The sequence below is a fragment of the Manacus vitellinus genome, unplaced genomic scaffold (genome assembly GCF_001715985.3).
Source record: "Manacus vitellinus isolate BGI_N305 unplaced genomic scaffold, ASM171598v3 scaffold_11_pilon, whole genome shotgun sequence".
Lineage (NCBI taxonomy): Eukaryota > Metazoa > Chordata > Aves > Passeriformes > Pipridae > Manacus > Manacus vitellinus.
In genome coordinates, this window is record NW_021938895.1 from 17097436 (window position 1) to 17124535 (window position 27100).

At 36.8% G+C, this 27100-nt stretch overlaps 1 protein-coding gene across 1 annotated transcript in view; it reads right to left on the minus strand.

The window, feature by feature from the left end:
- Positions 1-27100, minus strand: part of ERICH1 (glutamate rich 1) — a 100245-nt gene that overhangs the window by 13081 nt on the left and 60064 nt on the right. The window contains exon 3 of the mRNA XM_018088890.2: positions 24442-24576. Within this exon, the coding sequence (XP_017944379.2) occupies positions 24442-24576 (135 nt within the window). The remainder of the gene's footprint in view (positions 1-24441; positions 24577-27100) is intronic.

The following is a 27100-nucleotide window of genomic DNA, read 5'->3' on the forward strand; positions in this document are numbered from 1 at the left end:
CCTGTCCAGACTAACCATCAGCATGAACACCCTGTTGGCAACTCTGTGATGGAAAAGATGAGCTTCCTCGAGTTTATCTGTACTATTTTGGTTCCTTCAGACAATGGCAGACGGAAACATTGTGGGACAGCATCCTGTAAGACACTGAAAAATGGGAGGCTGTTTACTTAGTGTCTGCAAGTCTAAGAGGATATCAAATTCCACAGCATGCCAAAATGAAGTTTGGCTCTGAGAATAAGCTGACAATGCTAGGGATTTTTAAAAATCAGGTCCCTGAATATTATAAGAACAAACTTTAGGCGTATAAAGCAGACCAAGAAAAAGACAAAGAATACCCTCTCAGCTTTGGAAATCTGTATAATGTGTTCATCACGACTCAAGTATGGTAGCTGGCTCTCCTGTTCAAGAACCAAGTCCCACAGCTGGCTTTCTGGATGTCTCTCATGGCAATTCTGCTGGGTGGTTTTGTTTTTTAGTTTGTTTGTTTGTTTTCAGATTAAGAGGACGTATGCCTCTCCTGATTTTTCCAGCTAGTTGAAGTTTTTTTCTTCTCCCTGATATACTGGATGGATTTTCCATGCTAAACCATGCAGTCAATGCATAGGAATTTAATTTTGGTTCAGGATTTTGTAAGGTAAAAAAGAATGTTATTTTTAGTGACAATTAAGACATGTGCAGCTACAGTTGGACTGAGAGTGAAAAGCTGTGGCTAGTGAATGCAATAAAATGTAATGGTTTGTTGAAATAAAAGCAATATTGCAAAGATCTCAGGAGCATAAAATGATGTTAATATTTTCACACTGTTTTTGGGTGGAAATTGTTTCAAATCATCATTTGAAATCAGTAAAAGAAATCTCAATTAAAAACTTCAAAACTTTTAGTAATCTGCAACACTCATGATGTTGGAGAAAACTGCAAAAGACTGGAAGCTGTTTAAGATAGGGACTGTCCTTCCTTTGTTCATTCATGCTGTATTTGTGTGTTCATAAATGAAGAATTCACACAAAACTGGCAAATGCTGCATAAGTGCTGTCTAGCAAAACAGAGTAGTAACTCTTGGATTTTAAGCATATCCAATTAACTGTAATGTCAATAATCAGTAAAGGCAGATATCATCATCTGCATCAGTCCTCAATCCTAAATGTTTATTTGACTGTACATACAGATGAATTTCTCTTACTCATAAGTTACATCAAATTCCTGCCATAGGAGGAATTGTAATTGGTCACTACAAACAACTACCTAGGCCTATATTCTGTATCAAACAGTAGCCATACCCTGCATTCAAGAAAAGGTGAACTTTGGACTTACACTGTGGTATAATGATAGTCCTTTTTTTACACTTTTTACCCTAATAATTGCCATAATTTTGTTTGGTTTTTTTTGATTGCTGCTGAGTGCTGGAATCCTCAGTTATTTGTCATACTGTAAAATCTTACTCCTGCTTGGTAACAGTCAGCTCTGAGCCCACCATTTTGCAGGTGAATTTTGACTGGGTATTTCTTCCTAAGTGCATCACTTGACAACTATCTGTGTTTTTGACAAATCACTCAATCTGAGATTACACTGCATCCAGCTCTTGCCTTTAGCGCAGTCGATACCCATGTAGCCATCAGAAAACCTGATATCACTGTTCACTCTTTTTACCTGACCATCTATTGAGCAAAAGCCTCCAGTTGTGACCTCCCTGTTTTGAGAACTGCTGCTTTCTCTCCATCTACTTCCCTATCTGGGGCTTCATCCACGCTACATCTATGTGCTCTCTTTGGTTAGGGGCTTTAACAAAAACTAGGTGGAAATTCAAGGAAACTATATCAGCTGTAGCATTCTTATCCATAGATTTCCTAGCTTTTCAAAGATTCCAAGGTATGTGTATACGTCCTCTTTGCAAACCTTCTGTGGATTTGTCCCATGCAGATTACAGGTTTTCAAGCATCCACAAATATTATTTTGTGTCATAACTTGTGCTGAACTGCCTAAAGCAAACCACAGGACTACAGGCTTGCAGCTCCCTCGATGATTCAAGAACTGTTTCAAAAAACTGGCATCACACTATCCAGCCACAAAATCTCTGATAACAAGGCATTTGAAAAACAAGTAGTTATGCATCACTGTCAGTAATGCCGGCAATTTTTTTTTCTTGAATTCTTTCAGAAAGTTTAGGTGAATAAAACCTGGTACTGGTGATTTCATTTTATAATTTATTTTGTTGCATGACTGTTAAATCCCTTTAATTTCACATATCCTTTCAGAAAGCCTAGGAAGAAGTGCTGCATCATGGGATTCTCCATAGTTTTTTTCCACAGGTAACAGCAATGCAAACAGGATTTATTTAACTTCTTTGAAACAAGCCTCTCTAAATATTAATTCTACACCATGATCACTGTCTCAAAAGACTGGCAGACACATTGCTCCTGGTGTATCAGAAGTAAGACCTATTGCCAGTTTCAGTTGTTTGTAACATTTGCTCAAGCATTCCTTCACCTGTCTTACCATGTTTTTACATTTAAATATGTTTAATACATCATTTGGGTGTGAACTCAGTTTTTTAAAGAACACCTACTTCTTTCTAACTTCCTTTACTCTGTTGTCTAGCTCTGCTGTCTTCTCACTTTCTCTCACGCCTTTCATGACAGGTGGTGGGTGCTGGCCTTGAATATCCCATATGGTGTCCTTAAGTAGCTTCCACACCACCTGGTACAACTTCCTTCTCTTCGCTGACCTTTTTTAGGTTCTTTTTAGTAAATATCTTTATTTTTGTGTAGCGTTCCTTCTTGAAGAGTATCACAACTGTTGTGGATTGTTGTTTCCTGCTGTTGTTGTTTCAGCAGCATGTTGAATACAAAGGTTGCTGTTGTGATGTGCCTCTTGTGAACTAAACGCTTCGCTGGATGAAGTCAAGAGTCTCTATTCCTCTCACAGCCCCACCAACCAACTTTTCACAACATCCTGATGTGGCAGTAAGGGAGAAACTGAAGATCCCATTATTACTCTGTGATGCTTCTCTGATTTTTCAGCACTGAGTATTCACAATCCCAGCTGGATATGTGATGAAACAGACTCTAAGCTTGCTTTGCTTCTTGTACACTCAGTCCACACACACATTAATCTAAGGCATCCGGGAGATATTTGAAACTATTTCAATTAATAAATTAATTTCAGCAATAAATTTTTGGGCCTCTTGTCACTTTATACAGGAAATTATACTTGATGAAGCCCCCAATCTTTCTTAAATAGCAACACTTCTGATAAAAATTCGGTACCACTTAATGACTTAATTTTTAAACAAAAGCAAATATTTTGACCTTTTAGTGATCTTTATTATTTTTTAATTTCAAGCTCACTGTCTTCAGGCATTTTAGGGGTGATGTGCAAACTATCAGGTCAATCACCATTATACAGTCACTTTTTAAATGGGCTCAGCTGTGCTCCCCAAAATCACTGAGAATTATTATATTGACTCAGTGAGGAAAATAAAATAAAATCACAGAGCCGAATATTCACAGACATGAAGGAACAGAGATCCAATGACAATGAGTAACTGTTTTGAAGGCTACTAAATCACCAATGCTCAAGAATCTTAAAGCAACCACAAAGACTAATTGCTTACTAAATACAGAAATCTTCTTAGTCTCTGGCTAAATAAGATTATGTCTTTGCATTTGAACAGAAAGTACCATCATGAATGGGAGGGGGAGATTTATAACATTTATATTAAAAAACTGGAAACATTTTAAACATTTGATATCACATTTTCACTTAAAAAATTTGTTCTCTTCAGTTTTAACTTTGCGGGACACAAACACACAAGCAGAGTTTTCTTGAAAGCCTTTTTTTCCTAGAAATGGCTTTTAACCAAAGAATAACAACAGAAATGATAAGAAACATTGCAATCTCAAAATTCTGTGCAGCATTTAAAATGTTCTTTCCAAATATACCAGATAAAACAGTACAAAATGTAAGAAGTTATTTAGACCACAGGACTACAAGACTGGAAAATAGGAAAAACTGGAAAACAGTTATCTACTGGAAAAAAGATATCTAATTTTCCCTGGTGATAAAACAGCATCAAAGAGCAAATCTAAACTAAAGTACAATCTTTTGCACAAAAGAGCTATCTAAAAATACACAGACATTGACACAGTAATATGAAGATACTGAACAACCCCCCAGATCCAATTAATGAATTTCAGTTATCAAACATTTAAATATGGCACTTCAATTCTATTTTTGCAATATTTTACATTTCTTAACTTTTTATAAAGCATCGAATAAACAATTATATTTAACCCCATATATGAAAGAGTTGCCACAACTTCAATTTATTAAATGGTTCTTTCAGTAAACCCTATTTCAAAAAACTTTGGAAAAGTAAAGTCTGAAACAATGCAAACCTTCCAAGTGTTTTACTTTAAACTATTTCCTTCATCCATTTATCTTCGGATCTTAAACTAGATTTCAATTAAATTAAATTACATAGTTTCCAAGCAGCTTCGTAAAAACTGGGATGTTTTAGGGCATGCATTCAGTTTACTGTTATTAATCACATTCTAAATTAATTGTGTTTTAAAGCAGTAAGTAATCTCTTAATGACCAAGTTCTCTATGTAAAATTAATCATATATATAAAGATGCAGGCAGGTAGGCTGGGAAAATGAGCATCACCATAGGGAAGATCCTGAACTGGTAATCTGTCAGTTTGTAATAGATGTGAACTTGGTGCCCTGGAGCCTTCCCAGGGATGCAGGTTTGTTCCTGACTGCACACTGCGCTGCAGTGGGCTCTGACCTGGCCAGAGCTTTGAGGTCAGGCTGCTCAGACTTTTGCTTCTAGAGTGAACACTCCAAAATAGCCTTTTACTAGGAAAGCTAGGGTTTATTAGAACAGACACTGATTTTTTTGAGAGGGAGAAAACTCAAAATGAGGAAAATCAAAACAAAACAATAGGCACAAAATCATATCTCCAGTTTATTTGACGCTTTGTAAAAAGTTAAGAAATGTAAAATATTGCAAAATTAGAATTGAAGTGTCATATTTAAATGTTTGATAACTGAAATTCATTAATTGGAGCTGAGGGGTTGTTGAGTATCTTCATATTACTATGTCAATGTCTGTGTATTTTTAGATAGCTCTTTTGTGCAAAAGATTGTACTTGCATCTTCATAAATCAATCCTCTTTTCAGCATATCAGATATTTCCAGAGTTGCAGAAAAGTCAGCAGTGTTGTCTGAGTCTCTAGGGAAAGTCCCTCTGAAGCCTGGGGTCGTGCTGTTCTCAGCACATCTGAGAACATCAGATCTCTGCTTTACATAGGGCTTATTCCTTTGCCATCATTCCTCCACAACCTGTTTGTCCCTCACACTCTAGAAAGCTACTCTCTCTCAGCAAGTGTTTCCTCATCTCCTGAGGGCTCTGTTCTGGTTTCTCCACCAAACAGCTACAGATTTTCAAAGAATGAAACATGATATGTGACATAAACACGTGATTATTCATAATAATAAACTGGAAAAAAATCCCACGAAACCCAGCTGATATCATCTGTTACAAAAATAAATGTTTGAAAAGTGATTGAAATAATTTTGTCACATGTTCTCAACAAGAAATCATGTAGTATGCATATTCTATTTTCCTAGGTATTGACCCCACTGTACATCATCACATTATTAGACCACCTATTTCTAGGCTTAGTAAAATGTTACTGGGATAACATGGATCACCCTCTATCACTCCCAGGATTTCTTGTGCTGCTTCCCAAAAGTAAAGCACTTAAAATGGCAATGGGAGCACAATGACTTGTCTGTTCAGCTTAGTAAAGCGTCAAGGTGTTTTTAGTTCCCATTTAAGTTGTTGAAAAATAAGAGTTGCCCTCCATCTCATTGAAGCATAGTACTGTCACCTGAAGAGAGACACATTCTTACTTTTCTTCAGTTATATGACATGATCTGTGAAATAACCCTGCTATGATAAAGGGTTCATCTGTCTACACTTGACTTTGTATTTCATACAATTTTAAAATCTGTCACCTGCTTGCAGAATGCAGTTTTTTCCATCACATGTTGCCCCTCTAATCCATATTTCTGGCAATGCTAATGCTTTTAATTTTTACTTGGTGCATTGCCTGACACCTCTACAAACTTAGCTTAATTTTTCTTTTCTATGTAATAGAACTTTAGGTATAAACAGCTTTAAGTCACAGACTACACATAATATGCTATGGATATGTGTATTTTTTTTCTTCTTTGATGAACTCAGATGTTTATTATTAATTGAATCTATCACATGCTTTCATGAACTGGCTGATGTATACTACTGTTAATCCAACTGGGAGGTAGGTAAAGTCCCTTGTTGGTGTAAAATGGCATTCCTTTGGGGAAGGAATAAGAGGGTTCTCCCAGAGAGAGCTTATCCTGTCACAACCACCTAACTTTAACCATACAGGTAGGATATTCTTCCTGAATGAAATACTCAGCAGCAGGTAGGAAATATGTGAGAAGAGAAATAAATTCAGGTCTAGGAAGTCCCTCTCCAGGCTTCATGTGATACCACAGGTATCACAGAATATTCCGAGGTGGAAGGGACACACAAGGATCAGAGTCCAACTTTTAAGTGAATGGCCCGTATGGGGATTGAACTCATGACCTTGGTGTTGTGAGGAACTGAGCTAATTCTTTGTACATCTCCCACTATCTAGACAGCCCATTTGGGCAGAGAAATTGCAACACAAGTCATTTGGCAGCTCTGATGTACAAGGCTATTGTACCACCGTGTCTCTGGATACAGCCTGGGGACAGACTACGGTTTGTCATAAGAGTCTCAGGCTGTACTGGATACTGTCAGTACACCCATCATTGACTAAGCAGTTCATTTTGAAGACTTTTTGGACTTAGGGAGGACAAGGCTTCAAAGTAAACAACTTCTCCTCTGTCTTAAGTTTAAAAGGATCACTTCCACTCTGACACAAGGAAACAGGTGTAACAGTCATGGTTTAACCCTTATGGAGCTTGACAGCACAGAGGGTATTTCATGTTTCCCTCAATCCTTCTGGACTTTGTTTTGCTCTTCCTGACCTTTTAGCAATAATTAATAATATAGTAATAATTAGTAATAATCACAAAGGCTTACATGATTGGGACAGTTCATCATTAAAATCTACTTGACAAATTTTTCCAGAAGAGATGCAATTACATTATCACACTATAGATAAGAAACTTAAACAAGTGCATACAAACAAAACTCCCCCTTCTGTCCTCCTATCCTGGTTCTACCTGGAAGTAATTAGACATGGAGTGCAAAATTGTTGCTTCCCTTTATGCTTGTAATTTGACATTATTCTTTCCAGTCTAGAGTGAAAAAACATATTGCTTCCCCTTTCTGGAACTGGAGTGTCTCAGCATCATTCCAATAGCAAGATATTCAGGACTTTGTGAAACCTTTAACACAACTTTACTCAGCTTTGAGTCAATCACATTGCTCCTCTGGAGTAGTGAAAGGTTACAAAATCGTATTACTTGATACAGTATATCCTCTGCATTTGGGTTTCTGCCATGCCTTCATCTGAACCTTTTCAAAATCTGGAAACTAATTAGGTGATATCACTTTTCCCCTCACAGAGACTTTTCTTCTGGTCTCTCTCACCTGACTTAACACTTGTTGTCAAAAGGGTATTCGGGTTTCCTACACTTAAGCAGCAGAAATTGCTTCCACCAACACTTAGGGCAGCCAAGTTATATCTGACTTTTTCCCAAGACAGCTACTACACCACAGAAAGTTTTCTGACACTAAGGGAATATTACCTTTTTATACTCAGAGCCTGATGACGTATCATGCATAATTTTACTTAAACAAGAAAATGTAAAGAAGATGTTTCTTCATTTTACTTGTATAGAAGAAACAGGAGCCTTGTTGTAGGTTCCAGGTACAAGCTTGTCCCCAGCATTATAAACCAACCACATAAAGATGTTGAATTTAGATGCAAGGAACACAGGCCTAAAAACAATTTTTCAATTTGCTTAAGCAGTAACAGTTTCCTTAATGTTAATTAATTAACAAATACAAGGCTGGTGAAAAAAAACCTCATTGCAAATGTGAATGTTTTGCTGGAGTCACAGACTATAGCTTCATTTGACCTTTTCCACCTTGAGAACAAAAAAATTTTTACAGCTGATTAGACAACGCAGCCTTCTGTAATAAATATATATCTTACATGATTGCTGCTGTTCCTACCTGTATAAACTATCCAACTGCTTTTACACTAAACTACTATCACTCTCGTGGCTGTATCACATGCCATACATGAAAAGTTACTGTGTATGTATAAACTCTGTGGAGTACAGGACATCAAAATTGCCTCCTTGGAAAGTAATGCTTTATAAAAACTCCTGGATGACAGTTTATGAAAAAGTGCTTTCCTTAAAAAAAACCAGAACACAACCAAATCACCAAAACCAATGTACTATGCTTTATACAGGTCCTAAAGACACAGGGGTTTATGCACCTGTTTTGCTTCTTTCCAAAGGAGATGCGAAATAAATGATGAGAAAGTGGCTCATTTTCCTTTACACTTATGAACAGCAAAGAGAAAGCAGGAGAGAACTAATCAAAATTCACTTATTTAAACCAAAAATAAATTCCAAGAAGTCTGCAGTAAGGTTACAAGCTACCTGCACATCTCATTAGCAAAACCAAAACTCTTAAGGTTTCACTGGAATGCTGGGTTTGAAATCACAAGCAATGGTTGTTCAGTCCTCCTCCTGACCTCTTCATAAAAGTCCTCTTTCGTCAAGCTGGACAAGAGGCCATGCAGTACAGGTTTCTGTCTTCTCAAAGAATTAGGATTTTGACTTTAGCAGCCAGTTCCTATATTCACAGGACTTTTTTCATTCTGAAATACTAAAGAGTTCACAAAAATCTTGCAGCCAGTGTCACAATCAATAAATCTCAGCAATGGCTTTAGGTTCTCTGAAGACAAGGGCCAGAGCACTGACCCCTGTGAAAGCAGGACTGGGAATGGGGCCCTCTGGATGGAGATAGCAGGTGCCTGGCTCTATGGTGTCACCTACTTCTCTGGCTGAGCAACATCAAGAAAGATTACAAATGAAATTTTATTATTCACTTGTCCCCAGAAGGAGATACATGCTAATCAGGGCTTCACACAAGATTTGCTCCTGCCATTATCTGATACTGTAGCAGGTAGAGAGAACTTCCACTGTACTAACAAGTACAGTGACACAAAAAGTTTTCAGAAGTTCACCAGAGAACAGGCTGCAAACAGCTCAAAATAATTCAGGGCTTTTCATTTACATGGCTTTTAAAATAAGCATTTCACTGCAAGCAAGTTTAAGTGTACAGAATTACTGCCATTAAAAGAGAAGGAATTAAAATAAGAGAAGTATAAAAACCTTGTAAATACATCTGAACTAAGAGACATATAAAATACAATGAAAGTTTATACAGCTCGTAACATAACTGCTAGAGGCATTTCACTTTAATAGGCATATTTATCCAAGAATGTATTTAATAGAAGAAAATGCCAGAGTTAAAGTGAAAAGGAAAAATACTGTAAGTCACTACAGAACACATTCAAAGATTTTAATCATTGTACTTCTACTTATATATTTTTCTGCATATGTACAAGTGATAACACCATCTCTAAAGCTTCTGCTGAAGTTCTCTATGCAAGCATATATGGTTTTGCACTAAACAAAATATGAAGGTTATTTTCAAATGCAAACATTTCTGATTATTAGTGGATTTTCCATACCATTATGATTTCTAGATATATGTCAAACAAAATACTGCAGTGGATTTTTTCCTTGGGTAATTTCTGAGATTACTGAAACATACATCTAAATTTCAAGCAATCACTAAACTACCTTACAACCGGCTTGAAATGAGAAACACACACACATATGTAACACTTATGAAATAAGGAAACACTGCATACTGTATTTGATAGTCTTTAACTTTTCCTTGACATATTCTTCCCTTTCAGAGGAATAAAACTCCATCCAAGGTTGTATAATACTGACCATTAAAGGCTCCACCCATCAACAGCATATTCAAGATTATGGTACCAATATCTGAGCAGCATTTCAGAATTGCCTGTCTGTATTTACTTCACCAGGTACCTGTATGCCCTACTCAAGAAACAGCTAGTAATGGAGGTAAGTGCAAGATTTCCACTGGCAAGTGCTACAAAGGAGAAGGCAGATGCCAAGAAAACCTGGCATTTTTTCTCAGGATGAGAAAAGCTGGCAAAAAAAGACAAGATTAAATGTGGATCCTGAGATGAAAGTGGAAAATTTGTATCACTGGTTTATTATTTTAATTCTCCCCGTTTATCCTAAGGCTACATATTTTTATTTCTTAAGGAGCTGTAACAGGCACAAATTAGCATTTCTCTCCTCTACAGTGTTAACCTATATATGAAATAAAGAAGTACTGAATAAAAAATCAATCCTTTCTTTTCTCTAGTAGAAGAACGAGAAGGATAGAGATTATGTTCTTTTCAGTAAAAATGCCACAGTTCAGCTAAGGTATTTAACTGCCATGTAAAAGTTACCATAATACTCACTCCCCTTTCCAGACTCAAATAAAAAGAGACTGCCTTCTCCAAGTTTGATCCTAGCCAGACTTTATTATAGTCACTTACTGTAACATCACTAGATGCCTCACTCTTCTAATTACACATGCAGTTTGGTAGAGTATTCTCATATGCTTCAGTGAAGAGCTGGGAAAAAACCCCAGGTCCATGCACACAGGTGTTGTATTGCAGCAGTTCAGGGTATGAAGTGACACAGACCTGCAGACCAGCCTGGAGCCTGCAGCAGTTGCTGCCTCTCTGTGCTGATCTATCAGCACTGTCTCAATATCAACCCCATCAACCTCATTACTACAGGCATATTTTTGCTCATATATTTATATGTTTGGGCTTCCACAGCAGAATCTTTACTATTTTACATAGATTGTGATAAGAGAAGTGCATTGATCTGAGCATTCAGTAAAGTTGGGTTCTCTGAGGAATGACTCTTAATAAAGGTACATACTTAATTATGCTACCTTGTCTAAAAGTTAATGGAGAACAAATCTAAATCTAAATTAAGTATAAAAAAACTAAGCCTTTTTAGTATATTGGATGAAGGCTGGAAAAGAACAGGTGCCACACGAGCACGAGAACTACTTAAAACATCTTTGTTGTATTTGCTGCTTCCTTTAGAAAGCTAGCTGAGTAACTAGAGACATAGTTGCTGTATTTATTAATATCCACTTCTCATAAAGTTTCACAGCAAATCATTTTCCTATCAACTAAATGCTGCATACCTTTGTCATTTTTGGAAATTTTATCTTTTACGTTGTTTGATAATGGGAATAACAAAGTATTCTATATATATAAAACATATGTAGCAGACAATATTAGCTTGTAACTCTCATCTTCAGAAACACAGTAACCAAAAAATTAGGTAGAGATATTTGTTCAGACTGACAAAAAATATGTCCACTTGTAAAATCTCGAGAAATGCTGATATACTATTGGAGTTGAGTGCATACCTAAATATAAACAAAATGGAATGGTTTGTGAACACACTGCAAACCTAAGCCATCCAGATAATAAAGTACCTAAAGCTGAATTTAAGATAGAAGTGTGAAAGGAATTAAGCTCATCATGCGTTAAAGATGCATCTTTTTTCTTACATGTGTGCTTGGCTCTCCTCAAGGTGTGGCAACCATTACAGTTGCCAAGCTACAAAAAACAAAACTACAAGCTACTAAAACAAATGTTTTATCCAATATTACATCTGGCATTGTGACAGCGCAATGGCTATTTGTCAGTGAAAAGCAAAGCAACAAAATAAATTTAATTGTGTGGGTAGCTGTGCAAGATGCTGATATCCAGTTCAGTGTTACACTCACACCATGGTCCTGTTCCAAAACCAGCACCACCACTGAGAGTAATGTACTAAACAGATTTGAACTGGTAGAACCTGTTTCTAGCAGTCAGGACATTAGCTCCTGAGTGCTCCTGACTCCTGGCATTTTTCATCCTGTTCTACACACCTTAAAGTATTGAACAAGTTGGATTTATCAGTGAATTAGCTTAGGTTGCATTCTCTCAATGTTCCTAACATTTATGAATTATTTTAAATAAAATAAAAAAGCAACTTAGAGAAACCTTTCATTCATGTTTATCCAATTGGATTAGTGGAAAATTGGTATCATCAGCCTAACAAAGCAAAAATAGTTGCATAAAACTGTTTCTGAATTCTTTCCTACTCCACAGGAAGATGCAGAGAGAGTGTGTTGGGTGAGTTTTATGTAAGTGTTTTCCAAATATCATCAACTCACCCAGAAATAAATAGCTTTGAGAAAGTAAGGTCACTCAGTTCTTACGGAAAAACACAGATGTAGGCAGAACAGATATGAATTCACACAAAACTTCACCTGTCATTAGACCAGCTACACCAAGACTGGATTTTCAAGACAACTGTTTAAACTATCGGCATCAAGGAAAGAAGGAAAGTGTCAGATGTTGGCAGTGTCCTACACATCAGTGAAGGCCACGTGCCCCACTACACCTGGACAGAGTTAGATGCTCAGCTAACTGTAAACTGCAGACTCAGTCAGGTCAGTACAGCTGTGCTGGTTATACCAGCCCAGAGTCTGAGCACACTCAGATTTCAAGAGAGAGTTTGTCAGATGGAGCACTATCAGCTGGATACAGCCAGAGGTGCAGCTGTTGGAAGTGATTTGTTCTGTATCAGGAGAGACTGCCTATTTGCCCTAATGCCTGCCCCACAGCTGACACTGCCAAAGCAGCTGGGAAATGAAACTACCAGTACAGAGGTGCAGGAGCTTTGGTCAGCCAGAACAAGCTGGTCAAAGCAACTGGGGATCCTTGGAATGCACTTAGATTGCCTGGAGTGCATTTTGACTAGATTTCAGCAATTCATTTGTGTATGGTGGTATTTCTGTCTTTTGCTATAGCAACATCCATTTTTTTCCGCCCTCCACAGATGGCTGGAAAGAAAGAGGGTGAGTGAGGTTGAAGCACGGAACGGGCAACACACATCCTATACTACTGAGCCTACAGTGAAGGAAGGGGCTTCCTTTCTCTCCAGAAGGCTCTGATGAATTATGCCCTGTTAGTTATTTGAAGTCTAATTATAAACCAATTTCCACTTGCAGGGATAAAATGGAAGGAAAATAGCATGAAACTAGCAAATAAAATTATTTAGCAAATGTAATGGGAATGGGAGACAGATGGAGGATGATTATCAAAGCTTCCTTGCAAAGGTTACAATTGTACTGAGTGTTGTTCAGTACTTTAAAAGACTGCTACCCGTAAACTTTGCAGAGGGCAGTAATCAAAGGCAAAGGATATGAGACCAAGAAATTTCCCAAGTAGAGACAGAATGGAGACAGCCTACTGGAAGCCATATTAATGTGTGTCTGTAAGCCTACAAGCTGCCATAAATTACAACTATTGCTACAAAAGATTAACAATAAAATGAAGCTGTGAGGTAGGCCTGATTCTGACTTTCAACATCAGACACCATCATACATCTCTATGTCATACTAAATGCTTACATAAAGGACATGGTTAATACTATACACATTCTTTTTCCTGCTGTCTTCATTTTCCTTGTCCACTCAGCCACACTGATTCTAAGCCCCTGCATGTTAGAAACAGGCTTTGTACTCTTACATTGTCAAGAGTATTTAAACAGCAGGGTAATATGAATGGAGAATTTCTATTCTTACAAAAGGCTTTCCTCTTCCCTTGCTCTCTATTTTAATTGGGAAAATTGAAAACATACTGCATTGAAACATGTCTTGTTAGAAAGAAAGAGCAACATGGGCCCTTACAGCAAGAGGATGAGCCAGGGTCACATTCTCATGCTTAATATTCAACAAGTGTGTTGTCTATTCCTGGATATATTTGCATCTTGACACATAGGACAGCAACGTGTTGCTGTGATTCAGTACTAACAGGTTCATAGGCAGTAGCAGAGCAGTGGAGGTTAGAATTTTATATGGAACCAACTATATAACTGATAGCCAAAATCAAAATAACATGTATGTTAAGACTGATCAGAAACATCTCAACATCTACAAAACAAATTTCCTGCTTTAACATGTGATGAACTGAGATTCAGAACAATGAAGCATTTAGACAGAGCCCAAGTTGTCTTCTGCCTTTCCCCTTCATCCAGCCCCCTACTGACTTCACCAAGGTGCTCCACGATGATTTAACTACAAAAGCTTAGGTCTTGATTATGTTTTCATTATGAAACAAGGAGATGAAAGTAGTCAAGCAGTGTCAGATTTCCAAAGTGTTGGGTGTCTGCTCAAGTGAGGCAGAATTACAACAGTGCTGTCTTTTTGCTGGGATCTAAGGTGGTTGTTGGTGCTGTTCTTTATTTCTTTTCCTTTCCCATCAGTTCCTTGCTATGACTATGAGGACAGGAAGCCTGCAACACGGCTTCGAGAGAGTAGAAAGGGGGAGCATGCTCCTGCTGAGAGGGGAGAATTGACTCAGTGGGTGGGGAGCAAGAAGAGAAAAATGATATGCAGTCAGGAAAGAGGAGAAAATAGAAAGTCAGTGCCTCTTCATTCTGTGAGGTTCATCTATTAGAGGAGAGAATGCTCAACAAAAATGTTTGTCATCACTGTAACTTAAAAAAAAAAAAGCAAAAAGCAAGGAAAAAAATAGTCAGAGATAAAGGCCTTAATTCCACCTCCTCCTGCTACACATACTATCACCTGACTAGCTGAATCTACTTTAATCTAATTACTTTCAGACTTATGGACATGGAACAAGAGGAGATTCAGTTTGAGATACTGATTGTATCACAGAGGAATAAGAAAAACTGAAGGGCAAGAACCACAAGAAAGTGGAGGTAACTGCCAAAGTCAACACGTCTCATTAAACATGCACTTCTTGGCAAGTTCTTACTCAGCTTAAGCACACATCTGCCCTCTGGGTTCCAACCCAGCATTCTCTTTCCTCTGTTAAAATGTAAAGGCATAAACTAGGATTAGGAGTATGCTGTTTTCTGCACTACAGAAACACACAGGAATGAGAGCTCATTTCAAAGGTACATTTTCTTATTCAAATACTTGAGGCTTTTTCAGAAGCACACAGAAACTAATACAGCATCTGTACACGTACTTTATTTACAATTATAGAAATATAAACCAAAGATCTTTAATAAACCTTTAACATGCAGTCATGGCTAAAGTAAATCATTACAAGTGTATTAACATTAGCATGTACTTTGTTTCTATCCTTAATACATTTTCAGCATTTATACCCTTTCCTAAGACCACACCACAAAAATGTGAACTAAATATTTGGGGTAAAATTCTTTTCCATTCCACTCCTAAAGACATTTTTCAGAGGTTTTTTGGGGTTTGTGAGTTTTTGTTTGATTTGACAGGTGTCTGCTAACGTCTTCATGTTAGAAACTATCACACCAGAATTACTGAAGACTTCAGTGACATTAAAAGCTCCTGATTTGTACCATGAGTTTTGCAATAGTTCCCATATGCTTGTGGTTGTATCAGCATTTAGAAGATGTAAATAGTTACAGACAGTGGTAGTTAGAAATGACTGGTTTCTACATTGTATATAAACCTAAACTAGTGATTCACACTTACATCTTAAATTGATAGCCCAATCCTGTGTTTAAAACCCTCAGTGGACAGCGGGGAATTTGTTGTTGTATTTCACACTCGCCCTCAGGAGGTTCAGATTTGTTTGTTGTGAAATCAGGAGAGGTGATTACCCCATTCTAGATGGCTGCTTGCCAAATCACTGAAATTGCTTGTAACACTGCTACAGAATACTGGTGGTCTGGAAATGTTTTCCTCTAAGTGCCTGCCCAAGCTACACCTACCTCAAATGTTTATTGTTTGTATCACATGTAGTACACCAGAAAGATTTCCAAAAAGCTGTGATCACACCAGTCAGCTAGCTTTTGCAACACGAGTACATCAGCAAGCATCTTCTTCCAAGCATACACTTAATTCCTTGAAATTAAGTACGATAAAAGTTAAACACAAAACTAGAATTCTGGACAACTCTTAAATCCCGTGACACTTTAAAAAGGAAACCTTCTCCTATTCAGATAGAAAAGGATTTAAAGATTTTCCAAAGCAGTATTAGAGAAGTTGATTTAAGTCTTTCTTAACCTTTAATTTAATTCCAGTGATGCAAGTCAACTGATAACAACGTCAGTGTAATATGAACAGCACTGGACCTAGATTTTTATTTTTTTAAAAATTAAGCCAAAGGTAACAAATGATTCAATACTTTATCTGAACTCTGAAAACAAAAATGGTTCTCTAATCTTATTCAATTCCAGAAAGAAAACTGTGGTGATATCATCTATGAAAGAATGTCATTGCATCTATCAACAAACACAAGGTCTGCCGAGAGGATGTTCAAAGAGAAGACGTGCAGTACAGATTCTTCAGCTGTCCAACACCTCTATTTGTTTGGGGCATCTTTCACAGTAATTGGTTCCAAAACGCCAAGTACATTCAAGCTGAAGAAGAAACAGGCTGTAGAGAAGAAAGTTCCTTAACCTCCCAGACATCTCTTCTTCCAAGTTATTGATTAATCTACAAACACCACAACGCTATGGAAGGGCTTATAGTAACAGCCTTAACAGAGGTGTCATTGTTGCTACAGCTTGCTTTCTGATGATGCCATACACATGAGACTTCCTGAAGCTGCTGGGAGTTCAGGAAAATCTGCCACTCACAAACTGGGAGTCATACACGAATTTCTGCAAGGACAATGCTAAACTACAGAATGTTATCACCTAAAATTGTATCATGCACAAATATATTGTTTTAATACTAAACAGTGACATCCAAACTGTCAGAGAATTAAAACCAGAACACCCAAAATTAAGTAATAGAATTCATTAATAGAAATTTAAGAAAAGACTTAACCTAACTATTAGAAATATAAAAGAGTCAGAACTCTTAGTCACTGTTTCTTCCTTGCTGAATTACTGAAAACCACTTTTTAAACTCTTTCACAAGCAAGTTTTCAACCTGAAAGTCCATACCATCCACACTAGAAAAGGAAATACCCATGCTAACAAGTCTAAGGAAAAGGACGACAGAGAAGTAAACCTCACAGCACAAGTTTTAGAAGTAGCTGAAGTGAAACAGAAAAACACTTTTTTTCAGCAAGTTGTAAGAAAAATCTGCACACTTGCATATCAGTCATATTCACTTATTCACTGAAATATGATCTGGTGCATCTGTGTTGCAAAACACTATTATATTAAGAACTGTACTTTGGCATCTTTCATTATTCAGGCATACTTTATGAAGTCCTAAATTAGACAGGATTTTTATCTGTAACAATTCTTTAATAGGCTTGTTATTCCATTAAAAAAAAAAGAATAAATCTGGAAAGAATTTTCTTACTTTTTGTTTGCAAATGCCCAATTCTTACCCCCAAAGTGTCACAATTCCCATAATTTGTCTTGTTACCAGCTTTGGATATTTAACACAGAAGTTGCCACAAGTCAATCCACGAGCAGCAGACAGAACACAATACAAAACAACCTGATTCATAGGAGGACTTTTTCATAGCTTTTTCTTTCAGATATAAGATTCAGAAAAGCAATTATAAGTGTTTTTAAACTCCTTTGGCTTCAAGATAAGTTGAGTTTATTTCATGTTGAGTTCTTACTTGAACTATTTTATTTAAAATAGGTAATAATAGTCATTGAGCACTGTTAAACGTTTTAATTTACAGTTAAGAAGTACTAAGCAAACAATGTATATTGTAACATCACTGAGATAACTGCAGACATGAATGAAGTGGTGTGGAACTAGAAAAAGATTTTTTTAATGAAATATTTCTTTTAACTTTTTTCTACAGTCACACCCTCTGACTAATTTGAAAACACATCTAAAACTTTGACACAGTATTAGTTTCTTCAAGGGTAAAGAATTCTGGGCAATCTGTTTAATTGGGATGCTGGGACATACTTTAATCACATGGTATGTAATGGTAAATGTATTTTTGGGGAAAAATAATACTTAGAGCTTTTGATATACTATTCTTGCAACACATATAGCCTATGAACTCATAGTACTGAGATTTTGAAATACGGTTTGAGACAACTTAAAAAGCCCAAAAGCCTGCTGTGGGAACTGGCAGGAAGCTTGCACCTGCTTGGCTTTTTCATCAGTGATTAACATTAAAATTACTGTTGACATTAAAAAAAAAAATGAAAATAGGAAAGTTATATATAAGCACTACTTGGGTTCTAAAAAAACCCCAACAAAATCAACCAAACAAAAAAACCCAGACACTAAATCCCGCAGATTTTAAGCATGGTCAGAATATCAGTGTACCAAGTAAAAGGAGCTCTTGCTGAAATGCTGTGGCAGAAAAACATTGATACAATTTTCTTACCTATTAAAACCAAAACACCCAGTTTTATGGATAGAAATACAAGGACTATATTACACAGAATCACAGAATATTCTGAGTTGGAAGGGACCCATAAGGATCATCAAGTCCAAATCCTAAGTGAATGGCCCATACAATATTATATCAACATATGGCCTTGTTGAAAAAATAAATACTACCAGCAGTAACGGAGTTTATATTCTTAAAAGGATACTGTGAAATGGGAGATATCTAGAAGAGCTACAAAAGTGACTTGAGGATTGAAGCAAACATCTTAGAGCAACACACAAGTGAATCTGTTTAATTGAAAAAGAGTGGTGGTAACTTGATTACTGGTTTTCTTTGTGGGAAGAAAATACTGCTAAATAAATACTCCTCTTTAAATGGAGGAAGGCAGAAAAAAAATCCATTTTCAAATATTTTTTTGTTTTTGTTTTTGATTAGAGTGAGGCCAATTAACTGTAGCACTAGAAAGTAGTGGAGCCTCTGTGACATCCTTGAAATGTGAATAGGTTTTTTTGTTTGGTTGGTTCTTTTTTTAAATGCAAACTGCTGAGCTCAATATGGGGTAAGACCTCTCTAGCAGGTAGAGAAGATTAAATTACACGGTCTAATGATTCCTCTAGTTTGAAGGCTACAAAAACATTCTTAATTTCAGCGGTGCTACCCACCAGTGAAAAAAATTTGCTGCTGGCCTTAGCTGCTCAATATCCATTGTTCCCTCGGTGTGCTATCAGTTCTGTAATATATTGCATTCCCAACCACTTGCCCAGAACCTAAGTAGTCAACACATGATTCACACTAGCACCACTTAACAACAAACATAAGCTTAAGCATCATTAAGTCTTCCTAAAATGGTTGCCTTAAACCTTAAGCGAATCAAGAGACTACAGAGAGGTCAGAGATTACCTGATCATGCCTTAACCAAAACTATCTTTTGCTGACCAGAAAGTGCAAACATTTTTGCCAGCAGAACCAAACACAAGAAATGTAGTAGCTTTTATGAGACCGGTTAAGGACCCCTCCCCAGTGCTGCTATTCTATACTGACAACACTAAGAATTTCCTGGTATGCTTCTCACTTGAATAACTAATTTACTTGTATATAAATGAGACAGATCTCTAACTTCCTTCAGCTTAGACCTCTTGCAGTACCATAGTGATTCTCTGCAGTATTGCCCCTTCTGACAAAAACAAATAAAAAAAGCAAAAGTCCAAAGGGCAGCTACATTAACAAATAACTCATGTGCCTCTATCATATAGAATTGCAGAGCCTGGGACCAACAAGCAAATTTAACCAGGTGAGGAAGTGTCCCACTGAAGTACCACTTTTCACATTATGTCAGATTTGTCAGCTGTCAAAAAGTAGGAAAAAAAAAATCAGTTGTTTGCTTCTATTTCTCTAACTTGACTTCTCAGCATGACAATGAAGCATCCAAACTGGATTCTTCCTCCTAACTAGAACTCCACCTCATAACCTACCAATTAGGACAAAGCTCAGCCAGGTCTTGCTCCTTCTGTCTGTATAACAGGCTTCACCAAAAGTAGGAAGGTTGTTATCAAGATAGTAACAACAGCATAGTATCAGATGAATACTACACTGTGGTTCCAAACTACGAAGGAAAAACGAGTGAGACTTGACAAGAACAAAAAGAATGGGTTATTAAGTTAAAAATGAAAAAAAAAATCCTAAGAACCTTTTTCTTTGAGTTCTCTTTATCTGCTCTTCCAGGTGCCCTCAACTATTGCATATTACTGAACTCCTACATGCACAGCTTTTATCTTCTACAGTCTCTGGGGCAGGAATTTGCTCTGCCATAAATCTAAGAACCACCAAATATCACTTTGTGATGCTACATAAAAATATGGATTTAATATTAAAGAACTTTTGAGAGAAATTATAATCCAGCACACTGTTTTGTGCAAAAATAAAATAACTTTTAATGTTATATTCTATTATCATAGCTTCAATTACACTATCCAAGAAGAAACACTGCTGGAGAAATAAAATCAGTTTATCTTTTAGAAGGAATAAGGTTACATTTTTAGCATTCATACTTTAATGCAAGATAGTGTTTCCTATTGTTTTACCTGTCTTGAAATAAGAACCAAACCCCCCCAATTTTACTTCATCTTACGAAAGTAAAAACCAAAACAAAAGTACTGCTTCCTAGAAAGTTAAGGGACACGTAACTAAAGTCTTCTGGATTCTCCTTTCATATAGAAACCCCTTTTAAATGTGATGGTGGATCTTTCAAGTGACTACTCTTGAAGAAGCATTTCTCAATAAATAGGTAATAAAAATAAATTAATTTTTATCTCTGATTTAAGAACTTTAGGATATGAAAATATTGGACTTACAACCAGAATTTGATGGATAATAGCGTGAAAATTACACATTTTAATGCCCTTGCCAAACATATAAAGTCTACTGCTTAACAAGTTAGCAATGCATTAACATGTACCAAGGTCAGTATGACAATAATGTGAAAAACAAAAGAAATTCTCTGGATTATTTCCTCCCCTGACTGTCTAATTCTTGTTACTCAATTCAATCAAAAGAAGGCTGACATAATCACACTGTCATACAAAACAGTCCAGGGAGTTTTTAATAATTAGATGCTCAAGTCTATTTTATTATTCCAAGAATGTTGGATAAATGTAATGTTCATTATTTTCTTGAAAGATAAGAAAGACTCTTAGATTTTTCTTCTCATTACTACAGGTTTATCAATCACCTGCTTACATGAAGGAAACAAACCTGCAACAACAGCTTTATTCTCCTCACCTCTGGGAAATGTATAAGAGAATCCCAGAGGGAAGCAGAGATGTTTCACCAAACTTTGAATCTCGATGCCATTAGTCATTTACACATCATCACAAGGTGACTGTGTAATGCTAAGGGCATAGCTACTCACAATTTATTTGACAAAACAAAGAAAAGTGTTTAAAAGCATTTCAAAAAATATTTGAAATGCTAAAAATACATGCAGAGACAGATGGAGAAAGACATACTGAAATATTCACACAGACCTGCCTTTTTTTCCCCCCCTCTTGCTCAAAAGCTGGTGTTTCCTAAAAAATTGAGCATCTTGTGTATATGCTGGGTAACAAAAGGTTCCCACGATATCCTTTTCTAGCCTTTGAGTCCAGAATTAAGGGAAATAAATTATGTGGAAACTCAAGCAAAAAAAAAAAGTAATCTGACTCAAAAATAATTTCATTGTTTATCAAACTTGTTTTATGAAAATAATCTGACTATTTTAGGATTTAAATTTTTTAGTTGCAACTTACTTATATATCAGCGTGATTTGCTATGTCTTCTCAATAAATTAAGAGAACAAAATCTGTGTCTATCTGAATTAATAACAAGATTGTCAAGAGGGATAGATGTGCCATGGCTCATATTTTATTGCATTAATCTGAAAGAATGAAGTATTCAATCATTAGATTATGAATTTAGCCATCAACTGTTTTTGAGAAATTGTTTAAAAGTTAAAGTTAATTGAAATTATAAATTAAAACAACTTCTCGTCAGCTCTAAAATATTTTTTGGGTTGTCCGTTATTATTACTCTTTAAATTAGTTCCATTACAGTTGATACTGTCAGGATGAAATTAATGTTGTCCTTCAACCTTGCAAGATTAGCACAGATCTCCAATTCTGAATCTGTATTTAGACAAAACAAATAAGGGTCCAAACTTCAGCAAGAAAGACCTAGTATTAAAGGGTAGTGAAACACTAGAGCAAGTAGAAAAGAGCATGTAAGAAAAACCTCCCTATGAGGAGGTTTTAAGAACAAATTAGACAAATCCCTGGCAAGAATGACATTTACAGTCAAATCTACCATGCAAGGAGAATCACTGATAAAAACACTTCACTTCAAACTTATTTTTTCTTGATTCCATGATAAACTGCAAAGTCAAATAACAAACCAATCCAAAAATAAGTCTCCCAAAATTCCAGATCAATTTGTTAACTGTTGAAAAAGTGGCTGAAGTCCAAAACCTACTCTTGCTGAACACTGAAATTGGGATCAGCTAAAAGAGCTCTCCATCCAACAGTCAATACTGTCACTACACAATATCAGAATTCTACTTACTGTTGTCATGGTTGAGCACGTTTGTTTTGAAATACTAAGGGAAAAGATTAAATCTAGAAAATGAACCATTATTCAATATTCTATCCACTGTAACACCAGGCCAAGTATTTATACTACTTTAAAAAGAGACAACATAATGCAATCCTAAATTCTATTCTGCTTAATTGCTATGAAATATATCAACACCTAATATGGACCACATATAACCTGATTTACACACAGATTTTGAACAGTAGCTGAGTAAATTTGCCACAAAAGTTCCATGCTAATACCTTAATAAAGAAGTTGCAGCAGTGTTCAGACATCTGTATTCTAGTGTTTCATTTAAAAGCAACATAAGTCCCTGTATAAAACTGAACGTTATAGGTCCATTTACCTATGAAGTATTACAAGACTTCATTTAGTTTTATTAGCAAAATACAGAAGGGGAAACATCCCTCTAATATCTAAAAGGAAAGAACACTAAATAATAAATGGAGATTATATGGCATGGAAGGAGAAAAATGGTGCTTCGGGATCAGAATAAGCAGCTTGAATATGACATGCTGGGAAACAAACCCAGTGAACTGCCCAAAGACAGCTGTACAACTAAACAAATGTAAGCATCGCCTAGAAATAGCTTTTGGACTCAGAACATGAATCCCATCCAACAGAGAAAAGAGCAGCCTAGAAGCTGTACATCAGAACACCTTTCTATCCATAATCCAAAAGGTATCAAGATCTACTCTTACGTTACTCCGATAAAGTTACTTCTTCGTCACTCAAAATATGGTCTTTGAGCCACTTCACATCAAGGAAAAACATTCCTGATGCACGACCAGTCACGCTGTATTTTGCTTCAGTCTCTTAAGCTACTTTGATAGCTTTACTTGTATCCACATCCTGAATGGAGCTCAGAACAAAGTGCAGACCTAATTTCCAAATGAAAATTCACCCCTGTGGGTCCTGTTTGCAGAGGCAAGCAGCATCTGCCTTTCCATATCTGCAGGTTATATTGGAGATTTTCCTTACATTTAAGGCAGTCTCCAGGCTGGAATAGATACAGTACTTTAATAAACGCTGCTTATCAGGTGTTTTACTTCAGCTGCCTTACCTGTGTATTTTCTTTGCTGTAGAATGCCCCTAGCAGCAAATGATAGTGATACACCATTTTAGACAAACATACATCCACAGGAACACAGCAACTGAAAAAACTAAATGAATTTGTCTTGTCTAAGCTTAGAACTTTTTTTTTTTTTAAAGACAGACAGAATCAATTTATTCTGGCAATGGCATTCAGAAAACCATGTATTTAACTGAGGCCAACTTAGAGCTCACTTTACAGATTCTGTGCTTCTTCTCTTGTATTCTTTGACAACCTTAAATATTGGTTCTGAAGTTACCTGGTCACAGTTTCTCATCAGAAAGCCTCTCAACACTAAAGAATAGGTATCTCCCTCCACCCACACCAATGATGAATGTCTGTTCTAATGGAGAGAGGTAAATTTGAAATGTTGTTGAGTCTTTATCCAATTTCTCAGAATATCAAGAGTAAGACTTAGTAAAACAGCTTTATCTATCATTTATCCTTAAAAATAACAAGACTGTAAGCAGGCATAATATGAATATACATGTGCCACTTGAGTGGGAGGAGCTAAAGACTTTGTCCTCAGTTAGACTTTATGGAACTTCAGCAAGATCCGTGGCACTGTATGGCTATAACCAAATGTTGAATCTAGTCGTGCAACACTTAACAAGAGAGGTGAACTCATAGGGATGCACATCCTCATTTTGCTTATGTTGCAAAACAGTGACACCCGCTGGCAGCAACAGTTTAAATACTTAATTGTTGCAGTCTGAGTCTACTTGATAAGAGTTCCTTGAGAAAAATTTATCACAGTAACAACCATAGAAACTTACCTGTTGAGTCAGCACTACTGCCTGAGTTTTCAGAAATGGCACTACTAATAGCATCTGGAGTAGCTGCAACATAACCCTCTGGAGGAAGATCCACTTTGTAAATTCTTCTTGGAGACATAATTGCATCATCACTACCTACAAAACAGAAAAAAACCCAAATATCTGCCTCAATATTGGTCTCACTACAGATTTTCTCAAATGTTTTTCCAACCATGGCAATAAGTGTTCTCGAAAATCCTTACAGAGAGTCAGGTGTGGAACACTGAAATTATCCTACAACCAACAAAACTGTACCAAATTTTGTAGCAGCTACAAATAAGCAATTACTCCATGGGTTAGTTCTTTCCACCAGAAACAATTTTTTCCTTTGTATGAGGCAAATCTTCTGCTCTAACTTCAGAAGACACTTACAGTGATATTTTAAGAGATTCTAAACATTTTTCCCCATTGGGCATGAGCACACATTATTTCTTTAAGAACTGTTTCACAAAAGATGGATGGATGGAGAGATACAAGCTGATTATGCAGTGATAGAAGCAACAGAAAAAGAATCACAGAACTGTGGTTTGCCCATTTGTAGACCTTTTAAACACAGCCTATCCTGTTCTAAAGGATGCAAAGACAAAAGGAGTTTGAAAGCCACACTTGACTAAGCCTCAGCAGGGCCTGCTCATCCCTGCTGTGCTTCTTTCTGAAAGGGGGAGGAAGGGGAAGAGCCAAGGGCCAGCTTTCCAACTATTTTATTGTATAGGAAACTACTTGTGGTGATGGCAGCAGTCTCCTTTTGTAGGATTCCTTTCCTGTTTAAAAGGTATTTAAAAATACATGCAAGAGCGTCAGTGTAAACCTCTCCTGTGTTCACCAGACAAGTAGCTCTGGAGGAGTGACAGAGACACATCTCTGCTCCAGTTAAACGAAAACAGTCCAAATACCAGACTGTATTTCTTTTGCTCAGTAGTGACAACAGCAGAGACCAACCACAGGGAGAAAAAAGCCTTTCCAGAAGGCCAGAATGTCAGGGCATTTCCAGATGCTGCAATGTAGCTTTAGATGGCTCAGTGTTGTTTTGCTTTTCTTTTTGGTTTATTGGGGCTTTTTGGTTGTTGTTGTTTTGTTGGGCTTCTTAACACTCAGCTCCATAAGCCAGCACAGACAGAGCACCAGCCTTCCCTTCTTGGGGGCAATTTGTCCCTTTAAAATGCAGAATCAGAGAATATACTGAGTTGGAAGGGATCCACAAGGATCATTGAACTTAACTCTTAATCCTGCACAGGACCATCCCCAAGAGTCACACCACGTGCCTGAAAGTATCATTCAAATGCTTCTTGAATTCTCGCAGGTTTGGTGCTGCAACCCCTCTCCTGGGAAGCCTGTTCCAGACAGAACTGTTAAAATAATGTACAATAAAAATATCTTTGTCAAGTGGACACAATTAACCTCCTTACACCACAAATTTGCTAGAAGATCCCAGGTGATCCAAGTCTATCACTGAGGTGCAGCTATGGTTGGACTAATTCTCAAACATTTAAAACATAGTTGTGTCTGACAGATTCCTAACAAGAATTAGTTCTAGGTTTCAAATATGCAATTTAACTACACATACTGTATGTAAATATGTAATTTAACTATACACTGACATTTCTCAGATACCCTACTTCAAAGAATTCAGCATTACTGATCATCTTAGATATCTATGACAAACTACATTTCTGAACATTCAAGGCACTTCTGAAAAGCTATACCACAGTTGTTTGCATCACCAGGAGGTAATAAATTTGTTTTGAAAACACATTAGAAAGTTGGTTTTTTTCTTGACCAAGCCAGAAAATTTCCAACTCATATTAATGATACTTACTTTAAAGGATAAGAAAGAGAAAGGAATAAATAATACAGAAAGATGAAGAACAATTTTGCAATTTGAAGAAAAATCCACTGAAAATTAACATGGAATAATTCTGCAATCCTTTCCATAGGGATGACGCCAAATGGCTGAACTGGCAGCACTTGCATTGATTTTCCCCCCACGACCACCCAGGCTGATTAATGATGAAGTGCTAATTAGTGACAGTTTTAAATTACAAGGATGTATAAATGTTTGAGTTATTTCCTTCTGAATGATTTCAAGTTTCCCCATGTTCTTTTCTACAACATTCCCCATACAAAGAGATCCTTTGCATGTAACTCAACCTTGTGCACAGAGTAGGGATGTGAATCTACATCATGCCCTTCCCAACATTACAACTGCAAGCACGTCAGTTGTTTGGCCAGCTATGTTATCTCTTGCTACCCTACTACAAACAAGTATCAGACTGCCTGAACATAAAGCATGCTTAGGCACACCTCAGACACAGACATGGCCAGAACACATGTTCATATAATCTTGGTCCTTTGGTGGCAAATTTACTCAGCTGCTGGTTAAAATCTTAAAATCCACTAAAAAAGAAAAATCTTTGTCCTTTGCTTGCTGTAAGAGTGGACAGAGACTGAATCACTTCTAGTTTCTGTGGTGGGTTGACCCTGGCTAGCAGCCAAACACCCACGAGATGCTCACTCAGTCCCCCCTCAGCAGGATGAAATGGGAAGAAGAGGACTAAGAGCTCATGAGTCAACAGCAGGGAGATCACTTACCAGCTATAACAACCTTTCCTTGCTGGCTTAT